The sequence below is a fragment of the Macrotis lagotis genome, chromosome 2, assembly GCF_037893015.1.
Source record: "Macrotis lagotis isolate mMagLag1 chromosome 2, bilby.v1.9.chrom.fasta, whole genome shotgun sequence".
NCBI lineage: Eukaryota > Metazoa > Chordata > Mammalia > Peramelemorphia > Peramelidae > Macrotis > Macrotis lagotis.
In genome coordinates this window covers 326,539,830-326,565,391 of record NC_133659.1, presented here as the reverse complement: position 1 = coordinate 326,565,391, position 25,562 = coordinate 326,539,830, and the positions used below count along the sequence as shown (strand labels likewise).

Genomic DNA, 25,562 nt, shown 5'->3' with positions numbered 1-25,562 from the left:
GATTACAGGAAAAGGTCAAAGATTTGTCTTGTGTTGGGTAACTTACTTTGGAATTAATTGGTTTGAAGGATCCTATCAAGTATGTCATTTCTCATGTCATTTTTGCCTTTTGAACGAAATGAAATTTTGTGCCTATTTGAAGGCTTCATGGTGAAATAATTCTGTAATGAACAATGTCTTTCTTTGAAATTTGAGGAATGGAACAAAGGGCTTAAATGAGGAAATATAAATTGAAGCTTGGAGAAAAGGTCTGATCTCTCTAGGACCATCAAAATCTCCAGATAAAAGATGGAATAGACTTCCGTGTTAGGCTGTACTTCTCATTTAGAGGAAGAGTTCTGTTCCCAGCATCAAGGCACAGGGGTTCATATACTTGGATGAGAAATTTTATACATTCAGCACTGAGCATATGTATATGTTTATATACATATTTATATATGTGTGTATATTTAGTCTTGTTCTGCCATTGAGTATATTCAATGTATATCCATTCATTTTTCTGTCATGCCTGTCTCTTTGTGATCCCATTTTAGGGTTTTCTTAGCAGAGATACTGTCATTTCCTTCTCCAGCTCATTTTATGGATTAGGAACTGAGGCAAACAGGGTTATGTCACTTGCCTAGGCTCACCCAGCAAGTAAGTGTTTGAAACCAGATTTGAACTCAGAAAGTTGAGTGATCCAGGATCTACCCCAGGACAAAGGACAAGACAACTATGACCTCCCCAATCTTGAATAATGTTGGATTTCTCGTTGCAACCTGAGATTATATTACCTTTTTCAGATGCTGGGTCAAATTAGTCAATACACATTTCTTAAGCACCCATGCTGAGGAAGCTGGGTGGTACAGTAGATAGAGCACCGACACTGGAATCAGGAGGACCTAAATTCAAATGTGACCTCAGACACTTATTATCTAGCTTGTGTGACCTTGGTCAAGTCACTTAAACCCATTACTTTGCAAAAAAAATTTCCTTGGGAGCAAATGTAAAGAGTAGAACAAACTACTCTCAGTGAATTTACATTCTAACTCATAATGAACAGTATTGACCCATTTTGAATGTTTAGTTCATGAAAACCTCAAACTTTTTTGTTTTTCCCACAAAAATGCTGGTTATATTGATATTTAAAAATGTTTTGGGGTTTGATCCAGGGTTTGGATGTATGATGAATTCATGAAAGCACCTGCTTTGACCCAAAAATATTTAAGAAAAACAACAACAGAAAAAGGTTGATTTACTTGTTATAATAGTTAGAATCTGAAGAAGAGAGAAAGTAATGGCAGTGGGGGAGGGTGGGTTGATCCCCTGAGGGGATCAGCAGCAGCCGTTGTGACAAGCCAGCAGGGGATGAACCAAAAGGAGAGCAATATAAGGAAGAGAAATTATGGACAATTGTAGTGGCCACAGGGTTGATAACAGCGGCTCCGTAACAGTTAATGACTGGGTTTATCTAGGGGAGCAGTGTATGTTTTATGTTCTGGGAAAAGGAAGGGGAAGAAAGTGTAAGGGAGGAATTTGGGGGAAGGGGTTGAAATAATTCTCATTATCTCAGTGGATTTATAACTCAGAAGGGGTGGAGGTGATTCCCACCATCCAGTAGCCCTTTTACTCCAAGTTGGAGAAAAAAGGTAAGACATTGACATTTCCGGACAGACTGAGGTATTAGATAACAATGGAATGAAAATCAGCATCTTTTTCCTTAATATTTCCTCACCTTTAATATCATGTCTTTTTATCACAGACTTATAAAAGTTTGTTTCATTTTGGGTTTGTTTTGGAAATCAAGTATAAGACTTTGTTTATTCATATTAAAATTTATCTTATTCAGTTCAGTTCATTCTTCTAGTTTGTAAGGATCAAGATTTTTTTTTATACAGCTTTTGCCATGTAGTATTTTAGCTATCCTTTCTAGCATTATTTCATTTGTAAATATAATAAATCCACCATTTATATCTTTATCTAAACCATTGATTTTTAAAAAAAAATCTTTCACTGAGTTCTCTTTCTCATTCAACACAATTCGATCAGTCACCAAACCCTGCTGATTCCATCCTCCTATATTTTTTTACATTCCTAGCCCCTGTTCAACATTTCCCCCCCCTCCCCACCAATTCCTATAATAACCACTTTGGTGGATTCCATTTCTCTGAAATGATGTAGTCACTTCCTAATGGGCCTCCCCTTCTTTAGTCCCCCTCTCTTCTCCTTCCTCTAATACTATCTATCCCCTGTTCCAAATCTGGCCTTGGCCCATGGCCCTGGAATTGTTTTTGATCTTGGCATTCTCCTATTTCTCTATGGTTCCCTATGCCTTTTTGAATAAATTACTCCCTAGTCTGGTTTGTAATCTCATCCCAAACTATTGCAAATCTAACTTTCCAAATATCTCACAGGTCACCATTTTTTCTGCTCTCAAACTCAACTTGCATTCCAATTTTGTCCTGGCCTTGTCCAGTTCCATGCCTTTGCCAGTATCTTCCTTTATGCTTAGAATGTACAACATGCCATTGCCAATATATTCACTTCCTCTTGTGGAATCATATATGAGGTTATCCTTTTCAACTCTTCACTGGGCCATGAATCCCTTGAGAGACAACTGTTCATGGAATCACACACTGGACTTTTACTCAGGTGCTCAAACTCTTCTTCAGACAATTTCATTTCTCTCTGTGCCTCATTTTCTTTATCTGTAAAATGAAGACAAGAGGACTTAGGGAGTGGTCTCTAACATCCCTTCTAAATCTATGTATAAATTTATCTTCTTTCTACATCACTTCTTTTTTGGTTATTCAGATCCCATTTAATGATTGCTAGTCTCTAAGAACCCTTGGCTTCCTTGTTTTTTCCCACTCGGCTTCCATTTGCTGGGGAGTTCTTCCATGTCCCTCATCAATTTTTATCTTTGCTGCAGATGTCTTAGCATCTGTCCAATGAGGATATTGGAGTTGATGCTCCATCATGTCCATTTTAATCTTACTCTTCTAATGACCAGTTCTAACCACTTCATTTTCAATTGAGGAAACTGAGTTATTACCCATAATCTTGATCTATAGGAAGCAAAACCATTAAGAGGTAATATTTATATGGTACTTTAGGTTTTCAAAGCACTTTGAACCTGGAGTCTCACAGCAAACCTGTGGAGTTTTGTTATTTTCCATTTTACAATTGAAAGTACTGGGACTCAGAGATGATTTGACCAGGGTAACACAGTAAATTCCTAGGGTAGGATAAAAACTCAGTTCTTCTGGTTTAAAATCTAATATTCTAGTTGCCTCCATCCAACCCAGTAAACATTTATTAAGCACCTACTATGTCCCAGGCTCTATTCTAAGTATCTGATATCAATGAATTGTGTAATGATGGCAAAATTTATGTAGGTGATTGTGATTCTTCTCTTGGCTTAGAGAAGGAAGTAGGAGGAACAAGAGTCATCCTGTATGTGTTCCCCTGATTTTGAGAAAGGAATCACACTATCCACAAGGTACAAGAGGCCTTCAGTCATCCAAATTCTCCCCTGTATATGTATCAGTGCCCTCCCAGTCAGCACCAAGAAGTAATCTTCCAGTCCCCATCCAAAAAACACAACTTTTAGTTCTTTCTCACCCTCAGGAGCCCTACTTAAGCATCACCCATTCTTTGTTGTTTTCGTGATTCCCTCTGGTTATAATTCAGTTTGTTTGTGCTTTTCCTCTCTTTTGCATAGTAGTTATTAACCTACATGGATGATTTCCTTCCTCCTGAAATAAAAAGCCCATGTGAGGAAGGCCTACATTTCATAGATTTTAAGTTGGGAAGGAACCTCAGAGGATTCCTAACGAAATCCCTTCATTGTACAGATAAGGAAACAGACTCAAAGACATGAGGGGATTTGTTCAATTATCTCCAGGTAAATAGCAGAGCCTGAACTCAAACCCAGACGTTTGGCCTCCAAACCCAACACTGAGTTTGTTCCTCTCCCCCCACCCCGCCCCAGTGCTGGGGTAATATCTCCTGAATAGGTCCTGGTTGAATGAAATGGCATGATCACCCTGGTTTACTAAATGACCTCCTGGGTTTTTTCTCTCTTCAATGTCCCAGTCTTTAAGTGGGTCGTGGGGTGGGCAGCCAGGAATGACAGGAACAATTATCTTAAAAATTAATCAGTGTTGGTGCCAATTGGCTTATGCTTGGTATTGCTGAAGAAAGATATCAAATGGGGTAGTTAGGTAGTATAGTGGTTAGAGCATCAGTCCTGGAATCAGGAGAATCTGAGTTCAAATTGGGCCTCAGACACTTAATAATTACCTAGCTCTGTGACCTTGGACAAGTCACTTAACTCCATTATCTTGCAAAAACCAAAAAAATAAAAATAAAAGACATCAGATACTCCATTGATCTTTCAGAGTTGGTCTGAATTCCATCCTGAAGCAATGAAGGAACAAATGAAATAAAACTTTTTAAAAAGCAATGTTTCTCTGTCTCCCTCTGTCTTTCTCTTTGTCTCTGTGTCATTTCCCCCTCTTTCTCTCCGTCTAGACTTGAAGTCAGGTGACTCACATGTGAATTTTGGGTCATCCACACACTATTACTGTAATTTTGGATTATCCTCATGGACCTGTTTCCCATTCTAGAAAAGAGGGAGGTTGATTTTTGTGTTATCAACTTCATAACGCTGTTGGTTCAAAATGCCTTTAGAGGCATCCTTAATGAGCAGGATAATTTTTTGACTCTTGATTGAACTTGGATTTTGTTGGCCTCAATAAAGATCAGTAAGTACCTACATTATGCCTGATAGTATCGAGTTATCTGGCCACTGATTGAGGATATGATTTATCCAGGGTCACACAGCTGGGAGGTGTTTGAGGCAGGATTTAAACCCAGACCTTTCTGACTCATTTATTTCTTTTTAAGATTTTATTTGTTTAATTTAAGGCAGTGGAGTTAAGTGACTTGCCTGAGGTCACACAGCTAGGAAGTTATTAAGTGTCCAGAGACTGGATTTGAATTCAGGTCCTCCTGACTCCAAGGCCGGTGCTCTATCTACTGCATCCACTAGCTGCCCCCCACCTTTCTCGACCTTCCTGACTCTAAAGCAGGCTTAGGCCACCAAACCACATGATTCTAGAGAATTATAAGTTATTTCTAAAACCCTACAAATCTGTATTCTCATTAATATGACTATGCCTTCCAACAGTGCAGATCAAAGTTCACTGGTGTTCATATATACATACATATATATATATATATATATATATATATATACACACACACACACACACACACACACACACACACACACACAGTGGTGACAGGAAGAGGGGGGTGAGTTAAGGGAACAAGGACTAGAACCTTGAACTTGGAGACAGCTTGATGAGTTTGAATCCTGGCTTAGACAGATGTGTGATTCTAGGCAAGTCATTCAATCCCTCTAGCCTTGTGTTCTCATCTATAAAAATGGAGATAAGAGCTCTCACTTCGCATGATCATTTCTCCTCTCTGCCCCCCCAAAAGGGTGAACTTAGCAAATTCCCTCCTGTTCTGAATCTGAGATGTTGCAAAACTAGTTGCAGTAACATTAAGGAAAATATGTAGACCAGTCCTATTCTTGCTATTTTCAAAGAATCTTTCAGCTAGAAAGGCTCAATTTTAATACAGATTTAATTTTTTCATTAGCAAACATCTTTAATTAAATTATACCTCTTAATTATCCCTGCCTTATTGAGGAAAGGATGGAAGAAAGGAAAAATAAAGAAAGGAATAAAGGAAAGGAAGGAGGAAAAAGAAATGAAGGTAAAGAAAGAAGGAAAGGAAGGGAGGGAGGAAGCAAAGAAGGAAGAAAAGAGAAGCCCCTATAAATAGTCAAAAATTCTTACCAAAATTCTTACCTTAACCATATCTGAAAATATATATTTTTTCCTGATTTTAATCATCTTTTCTAACTCCTTACTTTACAGTTAAGGAACCTAAGGTTTGACAAAGCAAAGCAAGTTTCTTAACACCCCATAGTTAACCATTAACACATTTCCTGAACCCCCTCTTCTGATTCTTTCCATTGTGACACACTGCCACATCTGCGGTCCCTTGTCTTTCCAATGCCTTACCTAGTCCCTTTCCCACTCTTAGGGTACCTTCTCATAGCACCCCTCTCATTTATAAGAGAAGGTAGGAGAGGGGGAGGCTAAACAGATGATGTTTTGGGTGGGGATATCACTTAGCTTTTTTCCAAGTATCCAAATTAGAAACCTTCCATTTCACCATCATTATACTTTAAAAGCAGATCCTAGATGTGACTGATAGGTGCTGCAGTCACCCAGTTATCTATTGGCATAATCTGTAAAGGCAGGTTTCAGATTTCTTCATTTTGGGGGGTTATTTTTTCCTCATTAATTTAAAAATATCACAGAGTTTTAATTGCATGCAATTGAATGTACTCACTATACCTGTCTGTTCATCCTACACTTCATTATTTATATTAGTGGGAAAGTAGTTAAAAGGCAAATTGTATAATTGGTGCTTGCATGTGTATAGAGAGGCAGATTTCAAAGTGCAGCTGGGATACACCCCCCCCCCCCCCATGCTACGTAGGACTATTAATTTTATGGATGGCTCTGTCACAATCAGAATGGCGGAGTAATAGCAGCAATAGTGCTGGTAACAGAAAATGAAAGATTAAGAACAGACCTACTTGATCTTCCTGTGCCTCAGTTTCTTCTATAAAATGAAGGAATTTAATTAGATGCCAGCCAAGATCAGGACTAAGAAACCTTTGTGAACCTATAGACTTTGAAGCAGCAGGTAATGGGCTGTTTTCTTCTTAGTGAGTTCAGTTTTGAGCTCTACAATTATTTTGACCTGATTTTTGACCCTTCTCCAAGTTTTCTATTTTCCTTCTTGAGATTTGAAAACACATTTTTAATTAATTTCTGATGAATTCTCCAGTTTTCTGCCCTTTTATTCCTGATGCTACTTGTCCCAGAGTTGATATTCCAGGTAATGTTTGGCAGGGCAGGGAAGGGAAGGCAAAGCTATGTCAAGAATGAGAAAACAATAAAATGAAATAAAAATGGACCCATTTCCTGTAGCAACAAGTATCCCTTTCCTCAATATTCCATCAAGGAATAACATGTTCTTTTATGGCCTTCTCTCCAATTCTACTTATCTACAGGCCTTTGGGCTATGCTCAGTGGATAGATGTTGTCATAACATGAAACTAATTGTTGTGTAAAGGGATTGACCTCTCTGATCCCATCAGCCGCCGCTCCCCCCCCCCCACAGATGGATGGATGGATGGATGGATGGATGGATGGATGGATGGATGGATGGATGGACGGACAGATGGATTGGAAAATGGGGATGATAATTGTACCTACCTTGCCAGGCGAGAATTGTCTATAGATGCTATAGAATAATAGGATCAATACTCTTGAGCTAGAAGGAATCTCATCCACCCTGATATCCCCCTCCCTTTTTATAGATGAAGAAGCCTAAAGCTAGAAAGTAATTTGGTAACTTGAGTCCACAGTTATACAGGTTGTCATAGGTTCAGAGGTCTTGACGATGATCCTCTTGAATCTTCTCCTTCCACAGCAAATTTCAAGTGCTCTAAAGTATCTGCTATCATTCTTATTAGAATGGAGTTAGGACTTAGGATTTCAGTGCTATGGGGAACTCCTGAGTGAGTGAAAATTGTTCACTCAAACTATAGTCTTAAAAAGTTGTTTGAGATGAAGAGAGGGAAAGTGTTGCACCCAAGGTCACACAGCCTGAATATTCCAAAGACATTTTTATCTCAGATATTCCTGATTAAAGGCTGCTTTTCTATCCACTAGATTTCACATGCCCATTTTAGAGATGATGAACTGAGGCTTAGGGAGTTTAAGTGATTTGCCCAGGTTCAAATAACCTCTCCTCCACTCCCCTTCTCTTTTTCCTCCCTTTCCATCTCCCTCTCCTCCCTTCTGTCTCTCTCCCTCCCAGCCCTCTTCTGCCCTTTCTCCTCTCCTTCCCTTCCTTCTTCCATGCTTCCTACCTTCTGTCTCTTTCTCTCTGTGATGTTCTCTCTCCCTCCCTTCCCATTTTCCTCTCTTCCCTTCTCTTTCCCTCTTCTTCTGTCTTTCTCTTCCCTTCTCTCCTCCCCACGTATGTCTGTCTGTCTATCTGTCTATCAATATCTCTTTTTTCTCTCTCCCTCCCCCTCCCTCCCTCTCTCATTCTCTCCCCCCAACCTCTCTCTTTACTCTTCCCCCCCTTCTAACTTACATTTTCCTCCTGCTTCAGTTGTGTTTTGTCCCTCCTTTGAGAGAAATCCATTAGCTGGCCTTGCCTTGACCTCCCAGCAACATGCCGCACTAGGGAAATACAGTAGCTTATTAAATTATAGTCATTTAATCGGGAGGTTACAAGGCTTTGGGGGATGGGGAAAAGGTCCTTCTCAGTGTGGAGGACCCAGGTTTCCTACTGGATGGTGAGTGACTGGGTTCCCCCTTTTCTGGCCCCAGATAAAAGACCGAGGGGTTCCAGTCGTGGTCATGGAATGGTCCTGTGCATTCAAGAGGCTCAGTTGTGGCGCAGTAAAAGCTGTCTTGGATTTCCATTGTAAGGCATAGAGTTCTGTTGAGTTGTCCTGCTCAGAGAATATTAGAGTTGGAACCAGAAGGGACTGTAGAGGGAAAGAGAAAGAAGAGAATAAGCATCCATAATCACCTGCTGTATACTGTGCTAAATAGTAAGTGACAGATCTAGACTTCAAATCCATGGACCATGTTACCTTTCTTAGTAAAAGGAGGAACGTGGCCCACATAATGTCTGAGGTCTCTTGTGTTACAAGAAATTTGAAGACTGCCTCTTGGAAACTATTGGGTTCTGGATTCAAATTCTGCCTCTGATACTTACAAATCAAGTACCTCTACCTTACAAAACCTCTCTGGTTTCACTTCCTCATGGATCAGCTAGTCATACATATTGTATTCATTTAGCTCATGGGCAGATCATAGGCCTCATGCCAATGCTTAGAACACAGTTGATAAACCTGAGATCTTCAGAGGCCACTTGTCATTACAATTGCTGTTGTTAAGTCCTGAGAAGAATCATTTTTTCTACATTTGAAAAATTTCTAGACCTTGCCATCTAGTTCATACTGTATGATCATAGCAAAAACAAACTGGAGTTTGTTCTTTTCCAAAGGGCTACAGTGCTGGAGGACTCTTCACCATGCCAGGAGAGCATCCACTGGCCACACATGAGCATTTTTCACTTACCCACCAAAAACTGTCTTGTTGCTCTTCCAATACTTATAAGCTGTTGAGCCACAGGTGAAAAGCCCTGAACCTCCCCCAAATCTATTACTTTATCTACAAAATGGGAATATCTTATTCTTGAGTCTCTTGTATGGAAACCTTTATATACTCCTGGTCCAAAAGAATACCACCCAAGTTTGTCTTTGTACCCACCAGAGCTAGTAGTATCTGCATTAGAATTTGGACTCAGGACTTCTTGACTCCAAGTATCCATTGCACCATCCAACTGGCTCTAAGATGATGACTCAAAGGGATATTGCAGATTTTCTCAACCACCTCCTTTGGAAAATAAGAGAAATGTGAAGGGAGTTGATTGAATAATGAAATTTGGAGCTCAGTTTCTTCCCATGTCATATTAGGGGGTGAAGCTATAATTTCTAAGGTCTTCTCCATTTCCATATCTGTGATCCAGTGCTAATGAAGTTGGATAATTTCTAAAGTAACTTCTAGTTTATGTTCTCACTTCCCATGAAGACAATTCACTAAAAACTGAAATAGTTGTGATCTCCACCCAAATAAAGATACCTCCTGAGCTCCTTTCAAAAACACAACAGAACATGGAAACCATCATGTATCTTGAGCCTATGGGTTGCTTCAAGGCTCAACTTTTCCCAATCTCCTCCTTCTGAAGAAAACCAGATTCTGCTCTAGCAGCAAGGTCTTTGCTAGATTCTTTGAAATGATGGTTTTTCTCTGTTATGACATCCCTTTCAAAAGGGGAGGAGGAGGAAGTCAATTCAGAGTCCCTTCATTTCTGCTCACAAGGGAAGATGAATGTCATAACATAGTTCAGGCATCACAGGCTAGAAATCGACTGCTATTTGCTTTTTCAGTCCCTTCTCTGATGGCTGAAGTGACTTCAAGACAGGTGCAGAAAATGAAAAGTGGTGGTGGTGATGTGTTGGGGGTGGGGTTCAGGAAGGGAGACAAGGCTGAATCTTGGGAGAAACTATTAATAACTTATAAGTTGCTAGATCATCAATGAAATAGCCCAGGTGTGTGGGAAGTTGGGAGAAAGGAAGACCATCACTTATGGAAATGAGCTCTGGAGACAGATTTCAGGTATTTTTTATTCAGGAGTCGGTTCAGGGCTTGGGAGCTTATTTTGGATACACTGCCAATTTCTTTTCTTTTGGGGGGAGGGCAGATTGCTTTCTGTTGAATACTTAGGGATAGAGCTTAAGACTTGTCATTTCACTGATGTAAGGAACTTGGATTGGAGTCTCAGTCTTAGAAAAAAAAAAGGTTAAGTAGCGATTTGCCCAGGGTCCCACAACCAGTTCTGGAGTCGGGAACATTCATTTTCCTGTATTCAAATCCAGCCTCAGACACTTGCTGACTGTGTGACCATGACCAAATCTCTTCACCTTGTTTTCCTCAGGTTCCTCATCTATAAAATGAGCTGGAGAAGGAAATGACAAGCCAACCCCAGTATCTCTGCCCAGGAAACCCCAAATGGGGTCACAAAAAGTTGGAGACAACTAAAATGACTGAATGAAACTTGGCCATCTCTCTACCATACCATGCTTCCTCTTTTATCTCTTTAAACAAAAGAAATAGAGCTCAAATCTGTGGCTTCATTGGTAAAGGGAACTTTCATGTCTACTAGTGCAGCTTAGAACCTTAATTTGATCATGCTGCCATCCAAGATATAACTTATAGCCTTAGGAAGTCTTCTGAGAAGTTAAACAGTCCAGTATCCCATACTCAATATGTGTCAGAAATGGGACTTGAGTTCAAATTGTATTCCTCTAGAGGCCATCTTTCTCTTTACACCTTCTGAAGGAGACCTCTGGGGTTCTCACCCCAGTCCCTCTGACTGCAACAATCTGGATATTTATTCTTGTCATCATTGTTACTTCAGAGATGGGAAGAATGCTTTGTATATGGTAATACCTCTTCAAAGTTTAATTTGATCATTTTCAGCTGGAGACTGGTAATGACAGACTGCAACATTCTCAACAGGGAAATTGAGACTTCTAGAGACACTAACTCTTTCTCTCTCTCTCTCTCTCTCTCTCTCTCTCTCTCTCTCTCTCTCTCTCTCTCTCTCTCAATGGGTATGGCCATTCAGAGTTTAACCCAATGTGCCCTTTATCCTTTTATGAGACCTGGGAAAAGGACTTTGTGGATGTAGATGCAGGTAAATGGATCAGCCAACAGGTCCTGCTTCATCAAAGAATTTCAGTGTAAGGAGCAGACATTTAACGTAACCTATAACTGAAAAGGAATTCTCATGTCAATATACCCAACAAGTGTTCCTGCAGGGTATGTGTAGACCTCCAGTGAAGGGGAAGCCGCCACCCTCAGAGGCAGTCCATTCCCCTCATGGGCTATGGTGGTCATTCTCATCTCCAGCCTGTATTTTCTGCTTTATTAAAGGCAAAATTTTGTTCCTAATTCTGGCCCCTGGGATTAAGCAGATAAAATCTGATCCATCTTAACACCTAATACTCCTTCAAACCATCCAAGTCGGCAGTCTTCTCCCCAAGTCATTAGGTTAAAATTCTCAGTTCTTTCAGTCTTTCCATCTGCCCTTTCTGGAGACTCTCCAGTTTATCATAGCTTTTCTAAAAGGCCACGTCTAGACTTGAACATAGTCTACCAGATGTGACCTGAGCAGGATAAGAGGAGTCTCAGCTCCTTCCTATTCCTGGAAGCAGTGCCTTCTTACTGAAACCCAAGAATATGGCATCTTTTATATCTGCCACATCTCATTAATGTCTGATATTTAGCTTTCAGTTCCTTAAAAGCTAGCAGACTAGTTCTGCAAACTAAAGTTATAGGCAGTATCAATCAACCAGTTAACAAATACCTAATACATGCCCGACAAATGGTATACTAAGGCACAAGGCCTACAAAGACAATACAACCAGTCTCTGCCTTCAAGGACCTTACATTCTACTGGGAGGTGAAATAAGACTCGTTGATGATGATGATGATGATGATGATGATGATGATGATGATGATGATCATGATCGTGACCGTGACCCTTTGTTTGACTTATGTCCTACTCTTCCTGCCCTCATTTGAGGTTTTCTTGGAAAGATCCTTTACCATTTCCTTCTACAGGTGGGGAAACTGAGGCAAACAGGGTGAAGGTCTTTTCTCAGATAGTAATGTCTCTGGTTAGATATGAAGTCAGGAAGAGGAACCTTCCCAATTCCAAAGAGGGTACTTCCACCTAGCTGTCTGAAATATAAAACACACAGAATCCAAAATGAAACTGGCCTTCCCCCAAATTATTTAGAGAAGTTTATTAGTAAGAGAGGTATTAGGTGATGTTCATAAAAGGTGTCAAGGGATGGTATTCAGGAAGGTGGAGATCCCATTTGACAAATTTACTCAGAAAAAAATAATTGCTTGGGTTCACATGGTACCTTAAGAGTAACAAAGCACTTTGCAAATGTAATTTGGACTCATACTCACAACAGTACATAGGTGAGATTAATGCATCATTTTTACAGATGGGGAAACTGAGGGTCAGAGGAGAAAACCTTGTCCTGGCTAACATTGAAAATAAAGTGCACATGGGGGGCAGCTAGGTGGCACAGTGGACAGAGCACTGGCCCTGGAGTCAGGAAGACCCGAGTTCAAATGTGCCCTCAGACATTTAATAATTGCCGAGCTGTGTGATCTTGAATGAGTCACTTAACCCCATTACCTTAAATAAATTTCAAAAAAAGAAAGAAAAGAAAAGAAGATGCACAGCCAGCAGTTGTGATTTTTGCTTCTAAATCTAAGGCTTTGCAGACTACCTCCTAGAAATATATAGCAAGGATATTATAATTACAAAAGTTTCAAGAAAAAGTACAATTAAATTCAAAAAGCATAATGAAGTATCTTCTCTGAGCCAAACTTATTTAGGCACTAGGCATTCAGATTCATTAAAAAAAAAAAAGAACCAGTCTCTTCCCCCAAGGAGTCTATCTCTACTATTGGTGCAAGGTAGGCAAACAATTCTATCCCAACTCAGAAGTCAGGGTTGATTTTGTTATTTATTTCTCTGTCTTGGCTCCACCCTTCTCTCTTCCATCCCAATCTGATGGAGGAAATCTGAGTATTACTCAGCTAGAGAGAGCGAGCATTCTTTGTTCTCTTCTTCATCCTTGTCTGAAGGACCTTCCACAAAAACCAACATCTTCCCAGGAGGATGCCTTAGAGAAAAGTGACAATCTTGTCAAGAGGAGAGGAGGTGGGGATTGGTTATTGTGCTGAATAGATATTAACACATTATTTTATCCAAGCATCTCTCTTGCTATCAACAGAGGGTTATCTTTGCCCAGTTCTACTCCCAATAGGATATTATCCCTGCGTGACTGAGCTTCCCATCACATTTTCCATTTTGCCCAATATCTATCCTGAGAAAACGTAATTTGTCATCAGTTCTACTTCCAAGAGAATATTGTAGCATTACAGAGTTAGGGCTGTGAAGATCCTCAGATACCATTTCAAATGGCTACTTAATTCTATGCATGAGAGAACTGAGGCTTGAGAGAATTTCAGTGATTTGGTCAAAGTCAGCCAGATGGTAATTGACAGAGCTGGGATTTGAATCCAGGACCCCTCAATCTGAAGTTAGTTTTATTTACTTTTTTGTTCTTAATCCAAGCCATGCTGGATGAAGAGGCAGAGATTGGAAGGAGGATGGTGATCATATACACATAAGCCACATATACACATGTGTGTGTCATGTATGTATATGTCTGTACATGCAGATATATGCATGTATTTAGGACTATATGTATGTCTGCATGGTCAATTAAATTCAGTAAGCAATTATTAAGTCCCTACTATATACCTGACACTCTGCTAAGCATTGGAGATACAAATAAGAAAAAGAAAAACAATTCCTGCCTTCAAGGAGCTTACAGTCCAATGAGGGAAGCAAACATACAAAAGGAAATTGGGGGGAGTATCTGGAGGTACAAGATGCAGGAACATCTTATTCCTTGCCTTCAGAACAAGCAGAGTTACAGAAAAGCAAATGAACCTCTAAGTCCAGATGCAACCCTCTCCAAAGAAGCTTTGGGTTTAGGAGTTTAGGGCTCTCTGCTGCAACCCTTAAATCAGAGAGGAGAGGTCATTGAGGGAGATGGGAGGTACTGAGTATCTAAGGTTGAGTTGATCCCCAAGAAAGGAGAGTTCTGGTGATCAACTTCTCCTGAAATGATACCTTGTTCCTTGGAGTTCAGACCTAGCAGAGCTTCAGATAGGAAGTGGAGTGAGTGTATATAATTACATATGTATGCAATTATAGTTAGTACATGGATATATTATACCACAGTCATATATTATTTATATATCAAGCAACTAGATGGTACCCCATATATTTACCCATAGAAGGGTAGAATGCCAGCCCTCAAGTCAGGAGGACCCGAGTTCAAATCTAGGCTCCTACATTTAAGAGACTTTGGGCAAGTCTCTTAACCCTGATTGCCTTTCATTCAGGGTTACCTCCATCATCCTGAGTCCTATCTGGCCACTGGACCTAGATGACTCTGGAGGAGAAAGTGAGGCTGGTGACTTAGCACAGCCTCCCTTACTCAAATCCAATTCACTTGCTTTTCTTGGCGTTCCCTTCCTGATGTCATGACCTTTTTCGAGGACAAAGGACAAACATCATCATCATCATCATCATGTTTGTTCAGACACTTCAATTAATCTATGATCCATCCATTGCTGGAATTGCCCTGCAGCAATGCAGTTAGCAGTCCCCCCATGTCAACCTGTTTGGTTTGACCCTGATCTGTGTAACTTGTATTTACTGAACCCAGAATGCTGGAAGCCTTTCTCTATAGTTGTATAATAGAATTGGGTGTGCATGTATGTTTTTAAATAATTATAGCATGACTAACAGTATCTAACATTGGAACTTGAAAACAAGATCTGAGTTCAAACATAGCCTCAGATACTGACAAGCTGCAAATCCCTTCACTTCTAACCTATCTCAGTTTCCTCATTTGTTAAATGGAGCTAGTCATAGCACCATCTCACGAGAGTGTTGGGAAGCTCAAATGAGATAATTATAATGTGCTTAGCTATCAAAGAATAAGTTCTACATGAACATTAACTATATATTAAGATACAGAGGCATATGGCCCTAAGCAAATCACTTAACTACCTTCATAACTGTAAGTTATGGAATCATTATTGATTTGTAAATATAGAGGCAATTTTCTTTCTGGAGACTTCCCTTCATGAGTGAAATTCAAGATCCATCCCTACCCCCCCCCACTCTCACTAATGGAATATATTTATGAAGCAATCTGTTGTTTTTCCATTGTTTTATATACATTTTTTCATGACATCTTCATAATTCTTGGCAATGTAAGGTATATATATGGTCTAATTCTTTCTGGCCTCATATACAAGAAATCTTGCTTAGAAATTTTAAGTATTTTAGGTTGCTAGAATCATCAATTGAGAACTGCAAGAAGCCTTGAAAGTCATCCAATCCAACCCTCTCATTTTATGATGAGGGAGACTGAGAAGAGGGAGGAAGAAGGGGTTTAAAGTTTTTATCCAAATCGCTCATTTTAAAAATGAGGAAACTGAGCCTCCAAGTTTAAAGACCTTGCCTAATCTTCTCATTTTACCTTTATGGAAGCTAAAACTAATCTGTTAATGAGTTTGCATAGCTCACGTTTCTCTAAGTCTCTTGTCGGCAAGTTCAATGTTCTTTTGACTAAACCAGGATGTGAAATATATTGATGTATATATTATATTTCTCTACAACCTATATATCTCACACAGACTGTGAATGAGGCCCAGAATTGAACACGAAGAAGAGAAAGGGTTTGATTGTCTTTGGAAAATTGTGTACTGGAGATTTATCAAGATCACGCTGAACAGTGGAATTGAATCAGCTTGGTATTGTTGGAAGGTCTTTCTTAAGTTTATGACCCATGTGATTGATCATGAATACATTGGATAATTTAGAGATATGTTTCTATTTTAATTATCCTAAAGAGTTTTCTTGAAAAATAAGTCCAGCTTTTTTCCCTTTTTGTTGGTTTTGTTTGTTTAGAGATTTTTGATTGTTGTTTTAAGAACAATGCTCATAATAGATTTAGGATTAGAGATGGAATTCCATTTAGAATTGGAAGGGACTTTAGAAGTCATTGAGTATATCTCCTTTCTTTACTTTACAAATGAGGAAACAGGGACAGAGAAGTGGCACATAGATAGTATGTGTCAGAGATGAGGTTTGAACCCGACTTTTCTTATAGGTCAAATCTGATCAACTTTTTATCATTGAAATGAATGAGAGTTTACCATATCTGGCCATCCCCATTTCCACCCTGCCAAAATTCCACCAACTTCCTCTTATATCATCTGACTCAATTGCTTATCTCCCAGGCTTCTTCATCACCTAACCTTGATCTTTGTGTTCCTGATTGATGAGAATTTCTCATATCTAGCCAACTTTAGACCCTGCTCTCCAATATTTTTCTCAGTCTATCTGTTTGGAGCAATAATATACCACCACCATCACAGATGTAGACACACACACACACACACACACACACACACAAACACACTTGATCATATGCATATAGACATATACACATATGTATCTTGATTTTTGAATAGTAATTTAATTTATAATAATGCAAATAACATGCCAATCAGCAGCTACACTATGACCCCATGCACCATCCCTGTGATTTCCCTGATTGTCATCATTGGTCATGATACCTTTATATGTGTTGTCTTCTATTTTGGAACAAAAGATCCTTGAGGACAGGAACTTTTATACCTTCTATAATTATATCCCTAGCACTTCACACAGTTCTTGGGATATGATAAATGCTCAATAAATACCCACTCATTCAATCATTCAATCATTTAATCATTCATTCATTCATTCATTCATTCATTCATTCAAGATCTAGCTTCTATTTCCTTGCCTTCTCTACTTCTTCCAGCCTAACAATTTAAGCCATCCCACCCACCAGTGCCAGAATCCTCCTGGATGAATCCCAGTAAGGGTCTACAGAAACATGACATCCCTGAATAGACTGAGCCAGGGAACAGACAGGGGCATTATCTTGGATCACATCCACAGCAGTGGAAAAGAACAACACCAGAGGGACGTGACAGTTTGACAAGCTCGTCAAATCAAATATTCATTCCCAATGCTGCCACTGAAAGGCAGTGAGCTGGCTGGTTAGAACTGTATCCACATATTAATTTTTGACAGATGGAGATGAAATCAGAGGTTTTTAGGCCACTGTCTGATAAATCAAGACCAGAACCTAGCCTCCTCTTGACTGCAGTCGCAGAAGACTGCTTCTGACCTCCCAGAGGCATCTCCCTTCTTAGTACAGTTTGATTTTCCTTTTATCATTTCTGAGGCTGCAATGATCTCTTCTCCCTACCTCTACCTGATGATGTCATACCTAGGTTTCAAGGCCCAAGTCAAACCTCCATGAAGCCTTCCATGATTTTGCCAAATGCTCCCTATTCCAGCCTGAAGAGACCTTTCCCTCCTGATCTTATCCTGCCTTTTACCATTATCATAATCTAATTTAAAAAATTGAGGAAAACTGGTGAAGTTAAGGGGGAAAAAACCTTGAACACAAGGATGGTGAAGAGATTAGGGTTGGATCTAAGATTAGGAAAGCATCTGCTAAGAGTAGATAATTAGACCTCTGGGAACAGATGAGATCACTAAGGGAGAAACAGGAGAGACAGAAAAAAATAGGACCTAGATTAGAAGTCTGTGATACCCTGCCCTACATATGAAAAGTAGGAGACATGTTGATCCAAGAGAGAAAATGAAATATTTGTTGACTGAATGGAAGAAAAATAATATGGCAAATGTCAAAGGTTTCCAAACAGGTCTATAATTTAAAAAAAAAACCCCTGCATTTCAATATAATGTTTTCTTTATAATCCTATATATTATGTATTTTAAAATATTTTTCTAATGAGGATTCAGTGATATAAAGAGAAAACTTCCTGTCCTAAATAGAGCCTTCACATTTTCAGGAATAATCCTAATAGGAAGTTAAATGACAAATGGTCTGCTTACTTGTAATTGTTATCATATGAGCATAAATTCATAGCTGACTCAGAAGTCATGGAGTTCAATGTCATAACACCAGATGGGTAAACTGAGGGATAGGAGCTCATAGAATCATATTTAGATTTGGAAGTAATTCAAAGGCCATGTTCTCTGTTCCCTTTCCATTTTTTCCCCACTCCCTGCCATGTTTTAAATATGATCAGAGGTCATTGGATCATAGATTTACACCTGGAAAGGGCCTCTGTGGCCTTGTTGTCCAAGCTCTTCATTTTACACATGAGGAAACTGAGGCCCAGCAACCTTAAGTGACTTCCTTGCTAAGACAGGACACAGCATTCTTGGCATCATGCACAAAAAATATTTTCTTAGTATATTACCTTATATGTTTATCGCATACACTCTGTCTTTTTATCCTTTTTGTGTGAAGACTGTGTCTGTCAAACACGGAAAACAGTCTCAAAATTAACATTTTTTTCCTTTTATTTAGAAGAGGAAGAGCATGATGTAATTCTAATTTAGCCTAACCTACCGTAACTCTTACAAGAGAAAGCAGCTGTTCTATTGAATCCTTATAATCACCTTTCTCAAACATCTTTTAAAGAAGATGATATACTCCTTTTCTTGCAGTCTGAGACCTCTGCAATAGGAGTGGGAGATAAAGAGGAGGAGACAGATGTGGTGATGATGGTTGTGATGGTGATGCTGATGCTGATGCTGATGCTGTATAGTAGGGGGTATTTTTCTTGTCCTCATCTGAGAACGAACCTGGACAGGAATCCTCTCTGAACTATCCCTGACCAATGGTCATTCAACACGTGATCATGACTTCTAGTCTACTCCAGATGTAGAGATGATGTAAACAAAGGGGGAGTAGGGAGAGGTATCTTGAAGGTAACGTACCATCTTCCCTTCTAAGACAGTGTTGCTCAGTAGTTCATTCATGTCTTTATGAACTCATAGACAATACTGTCCTTGGGTTTTTAGTGATAAAGATACTGGGATGGTTTGCCATTTCCTTCTCCAATCCATTTTGCAGATGAGGAAATTAATGGAGATTAAGATTAAGTGGCTTGTCTATGGTCACACAGCTAGCAAGTGTCTAAGGTTAGATTTGAACTCAGGTCTTCCTGATTCCAGTCCCAGTATCCTATCCACTGCATTATCTGCATTCTGTTTATATCTTGTATGTAGCAAGTCATTTGCATGCTATCTCTTCTATTAGAATATGAGGCAGAGACCAGGTATTCCTTTACTTGAATTCACCATCTTATTATGCTGCCTAGAACATAGAAATATGTAATAAATACTTGTTGGAATTGGAAAGGGGGAAGCTGTCTTCTAAGTGCTGGAGAGAATGACAGATCCTTCTCAGGACCTGACTTTGATGACTAGTTCATAAAGGTCAGGGCAAGGGAGACAAACATCACCCATAAAAAGACCCTAGCATTGGGAATACAAATTGGGCAGGAAAAAAGTAACTTGACCACTCTTTTCATCCTGCCTCCTCATCTTGGTCTGAAATAGATTTTCCTGTTTTTCATAGCTCCTTAGGTTTACTCCCCTCCAGAGTCCCTTGATGATATCCACCTGGTCTGATGTTTTGATTTATCTCATCTCAGAATTCTGATATCTCCCATGTACATAAAAATTGGCCTTTTACAGTCTCTGTCATCCTTAAAACAGGTTCAGTAGTGCAGAGAACTCTAGTTCCCCAGACTTTGTCTCATTGACATGGTTTCTCTAGTGCTATTCATTTTCACTGTCTATGTGCCAGAGGATTCTAATTCTTCAAAGATCCAGAGATATTCAAATGAGCATGCATTGATTCAGATCTGAATTTAGGGTGTTTTGGATGACAAGTCCCTCATCTCTGTCATTTGACTGTACAGAGGCTGATTTCCAATTTACTCTTTTTGTTCAGAACCATAAGATGTTTTGATTCTTAATTCTGAACATTCATCTCAAGTGGTTTCAGAGCTTGGAATCCTACAGTAACTTCATGTTTTGGTGGCCTCTTTGTATGTGTGTGTTGTTGGGGAAGAAGGGAGAGTTGTCACCTGAGGATTTGAATAATATCTTGTTTGACATTTTAAACTCAAAGTGGGTGAACCATGGATCAGTGGGTGCCAGGAGTATGCCTTTGGATATAAATAGACTTTATGTTTCCAAATTGAAAGCACTGTGCAATGAGAGGTAATGAGGAACCTGGGGAGAGATGGAGGAAGGTGGCTGGCACTTAGATTCTAGACTTCATAGACTCATCATATGCATGGTTGTTGTCCTTAGTTATAAAAGAGGATCAAAATGGCATCACTGAGTTGGAGTTAGGATGCAATTTATCTGATTATAGTGGATCAGACAAATATGACCTTGGAAGGCCCTCCCAAAGATCAGGCACAAATAGTCCAAGAGACTATTTTGTGTACTTCAATTTTGTTTTCCTGTGCTGGAACTAGATAGTCATAGAAGTCATTCCAAGCAATGTTGTAAAATAATTATGGCCAAATAGGAATCAAAAGAAGGATCATGAGAAGACACTTAACCTTACTTGACCTTACTTTTTTGCAGAGCCTGGAATGGGTGAGGAGGAAAAATTCAGTAGAAAATTTAAGTGATGTAAAAACAAAGCATACTAATAAAAAGTATTTTATGAAACAAAGTTCAATCTACCTTTTTTCCTTTTAGTGGTGAGAAGGGAATAAGCATTTATTAAATTCCTCCCATGTGCCAGCACTTTACATAGATTATCTCATTTGATTCTTGCATCAATCTGGTAAGGTAGATGCTATTATTATTCCCATTATACAAATGAGGAAACTGATGCAAGTAAAGATGATGAATTTGCTACTGTTATCATTCTCGGTTTCTTTCTCCTCCCAATTTTTATATTTTTTCCCTTCCTCTCTTAAACTTTCTCTTTCCCCTTCTTCTTCCTCTACTTCCTCCTTTTCCCCCTACTTTTGTGAAGTTCATACCCTATGAATTAATTTTTGAAGTTATTGATGCTGTTGGGGAAACCTAGTCCTCCCTAAAACTTCTGAGGGTATCCTTATTGCTTACTGGATACCTACAGAAATTTTCACTCCAATCATCACTAGATCCTGTTATCTCCATTTTACAGATGAGGAAACTGAGACTCAGAGTGGTTAAATGCCTTACCCAGGGTGACTAAGCCAGTAAGTGTATTAGACCATGTATGAACCCAAGTCTTTCCTCTTGACTCAAACCCAGTTCTCTCTACTATACCACTTGGCTACCTGGAATAGATATAGCTTATATTTAACTCTATCTGGAAATGTGATGGTTTTGTTGTACTTCAAGTAATCCCTTGCCATGGGATAGTATACATACTGTCTCCAGATTCATCATGTCCTATCACTTCCCAGACTGTATCTTCTGATTTGTGATCCCCAAGTTGTGATCCCATTCAGTAAGTCCTGAGCATTGCTTTGATAGGCGAGGGCTAGGAGCTTCACCATTTAACCCCAAATTGATTAAAAGCAAAACAGAACGTGACGTGTTAGGGCCCAAAGATAGAACAGAAGCTCAGGGAGAGGCTCATGCAGTCTGGTAGCAGAAGTTGAAGCCTCCAGTGTGGGATTCATTTCTGCCTTTGATCCTGAAGCTTTGTGAGCCCCAGGGAGATTCTGTTAGAGTGTCCATTTAATGGCCTGCTATGCCTTGATGTCAATTCATTCTCCCCTCCCCACATTTTTTCCTCCATGTAAATAGTTAGAGCACTTTGTTGTTGTCCATTTGTTTCCAGCTCTACATGACCCCATTTGTGGTTTTCTTGGCAAAGATACTAAGGTAGTTTGACATTTCCTTCTCCATCTCATTTTTCAGCTGAGGGGACTGTATCAAACGGGTGACTTGCCCAGGATCACACAGCTACTAAGTGTCAGAGACTGGATTTGAAGTCACAGAGATGAATCTTCCTGACTTAAGACCCAGGGCCCTTATCTACTGTACCACCTAGCTGTCCATTCAAGAGATTATGCAAACATAAACACATACACACAAAGCATTTTTTGCTTGGACTCTGATCTGCTCCTACTGTAATATACTCCTTCCCTTGGAACCTTGGGTTTTGATAGGTGATTTTTCCACTGATCATGTCTAGAAATATTAATTCTCTGCCATACTCTTGTCCCCTCCCTTCTCCTATAAGATTCCAATGTTTAATATAGTATCTGACACTATATTTAATACATGATTTTTTATTCATATAAAGAGATATATATGCATAAATATATTAATATACATTCTATATATTCATCAAAATTCAAAACATTGCTGTGCCTCTAGATGAGAGCAATAAGCCTTCAAAAAAATTGGCCTAACTATCCACACAATAAGAACAAGTGGATGAAGAATGCCTTTTTTATGTGTGTTAGGGAGCAACCTGAGATAATTGAAAATGTTCTGTGATTTCCAGAATGTAGTTCAGCCTAGTTTCTTGCTACTCAATTCTGGACTGAGCTGCTTATTCATCTGCATTTCCTGCCCAAGACATATGTATGGAGGCACCAACTCAGTGGGCTGCTTGGCCAGTTATATGGAATCATCTGGGCAGTAGGCATGTGTCATCTGTTTGTTTTAAACTATATAGATGGTTAAACAGATGGCTTTTGAGTAATTATGAATCTCATCAAGGAGGGCTTGATTCAACTAGTCCAATGTCATTTAGAAACAGAAGTGTCTGAAAGATCGCAACACTTATAGGAAATCTCACTTCCTTGTGGATTCTGCTTAGTACAAAATACTCCCTGATGCCTGAGGAGCATATGTCTCCTTCTTTTATAACTCATTTTACTGTAATAATTAAGTTAAATTCAACAAGTATGTATTCACTGCCTAGTAAATAGAGGCAGAGGCAGGTAGATGGTATAGAGGATAGAGCACTAGAGTTGAAGACAGGAAGATCTGAGTTCAAGTCTGTTCTCAGACACTTAGTAGCTGAATGACCCTGGGCAGGTCGCATAACTCTGTTTGTTTTCTCCTATAAAATGAGTGAGAGAAGGAAATGGCGAACCATTCCAGAGTCTCTGCCAAGAAAACCTCAAATGAAGTCAGTAAGAATTTTACATAACTGAAAGAAATGACAACATCAATATGCAGGAACTCAGTCACTTGGCTCAGAATACAAAGACAAATAAAGCACTCCCTGCCCTCAAGATGTTCATCTTCTTTTTGGATAATTGGAAATCACTGAAAAAATAAGTTTATGTAGACATAGCTATCAAGAAATTGTATTGAATTGTAACATTTCTGTGGAAGATGCTTTGTTAATACCAACCTTAGGGATTGAATATGTTCAGGTTTCTATTACTAATAGATAGATGGCAAAGTCCCATTTGCCACCCTCTAGAAAAGAGAGATTGCCTAAAGTATTGTATGGTAGTGAGTTGATACAATTAACAATCTTTATGACCATTTACTAACCCCCAACCATTATGGAAGTCTAATATGTGACAGGTGCCAGGGGACTTTGTATCTCCTTCAGTATCCAGCTCAGAATCATGTATATGGTGGGTATTTAATATTTGTTTGATGATTGAGATGAGAGAGAGAGAGAGAGAGAGAGAGAGAGAGAGAGAGAGAGAGAGAGAAGGCATTCAAAGAAAGATTCATGCTTCTTATCCCCATCAGGAAAGTTTAAGTTCCCAGAGAGGATTGTCTCTATTTTATATTTGTGTTCCCATTGAAAACATAGTGTATGGAATCTACCAGATGATTATTGATTTCAGCAGAGAAATCAAGAAAAGTCTTCCTGGATGAGATTCTATCTGATCAAAGATGTAGAACTAAGGTTCCCCCACTTACCTGTCAGAAGTCCAAGGAATTGACTTCCCCAAGATCATTGACTTAGAGCTGGACAGAACCTTTGATTTAGGAAGGACTTAGTCCAATCTCACCCCCATATCCCATGCTGTTCCTCACTTTTACAGATAGGAAAACCAAGGACCAGAAAGTTTAAATAGCTTGTGCAAGGAATACAGATTTAGAGCTGGAAGGTCATCTAGTATGGCTCCCCCATTTTTAGATTAAGAAATTGAGATTCAGTGAGTAGAAGAGACTTGTTTGAGGTCACAAAGGTAGTTGTGTGAAAAAACCAGGTCCTTGGGGCGGCTAGGTGGTACAGTGGATAGAGCACTGGCCCTGGAGTCAGGAGTCCCTGAGTTCAAATCCAGTCTCAGACACTTAATAATTACCTATCTGTGTGGCCTTGGGCAAGTCACTTAACCCCATTGCCTTGCAAAAAAAAAAAAAACCTAAAAAAAAAAAAGAAAAGACCAGGTCCTTTCTCTAGGGCAATTAGGCTTTCTATAACACCAGGTGGCATTTCAGTTCCTTGAAGGAGAAGAATTATTTTGGTTATCAAAATGCTATCTGAGAACAGTTACTTTAGAGGTTGAGTACTTTAAAAAAAATGTTTGCATCCTTTATTGCATTCACTCTTCTAATAAGGTTTCTGAGAGAGAGAGAGAGAGAGAGAGAGAGAGAGAGAGAGAGAGAGAGAGAGAGAGAGAGAGAGGCGAATTGGGTCATTGACTTGAGGAACCGTTTTGTCTTGAAACATTCCCAATAAGAGGAGGGAAAACAATAGATTTGATTAGGGAAGATGTCTTCTTGATTGCCTTTTCTGAACAGCATATTAATTTTTATCACCCTAGTAAATCCTTCTGTCCTTAACTCTGCTCCCAGTTCAGTCTGGTTCTGTTCATTTCTGACTAAGTTTCCATCTGCTTTCAGTTAAAACTTGAACATAAAATGAGCCTTGCTGGGTCCTAATGGATGTTGGGGAAGAGAAGAGAGCATACATGTGTGCCTGGGTGTATTCACACTTCCTCTGTCTCTTCCAACTGCAGATGGGAAGCCAGTGTCTCTGTCGCCACTTGAATCCCAGCCCCACAGTCCAAGGTACACTGCCTCAAGTCAACGAGAGCGAGAGAGCCTGGAGGTGCGCATGCGAGAGGTGGAAGAGGAGAACCGGGTCCTCCGCAAGCAGCTTAGCCTGGCACAGAGCCGGAACCCATCCCACCGTCGTGGCAACCACTCCAAAACCTATTCAATGGAAGAGGGCACAGGGGACAGTGAGAACCTCAGGGCTGGCATCGTGGCTGGCAACAGCTCTGAGTGTGGGCAGCAACCAGCGGTGGAGAAATGCGAGGTAAAGAGAGTTCAGAGATATTGAAAATTGAAAATGAAGGAAACCTAAAAGTATTTCAGTTCAACAATCTTATCTATCT

The 25,562-nt window shown here is 39.5% G+C and overlaps 1 protein-coding gene across 2 annotated transcripts in view; it reads left to right on the top strand.

Moving 5' to 3' along the window:
* The window catches only part of LOC141515328 (xylosyl- and glucuronyltransferase LARGE1-like), a 313,686-nt gene that overhangs the window by 274,808 nt on the left and 13,316 nt on the right, over positions 1–25,562 (top strand). For both annotated transcript variants that reach the window (XM_074226787.1, XM_074226786.1), the window contains exon 3: positions 25,182–25,483. In XM_074226787.1, the coding sequence (XP_074082888.1) occupies positions 25,182–25,483 (302 nt within the window). The remainder of the gene's footprint in view (positions 1–25,181; positions 25,484–25,562) is intronic.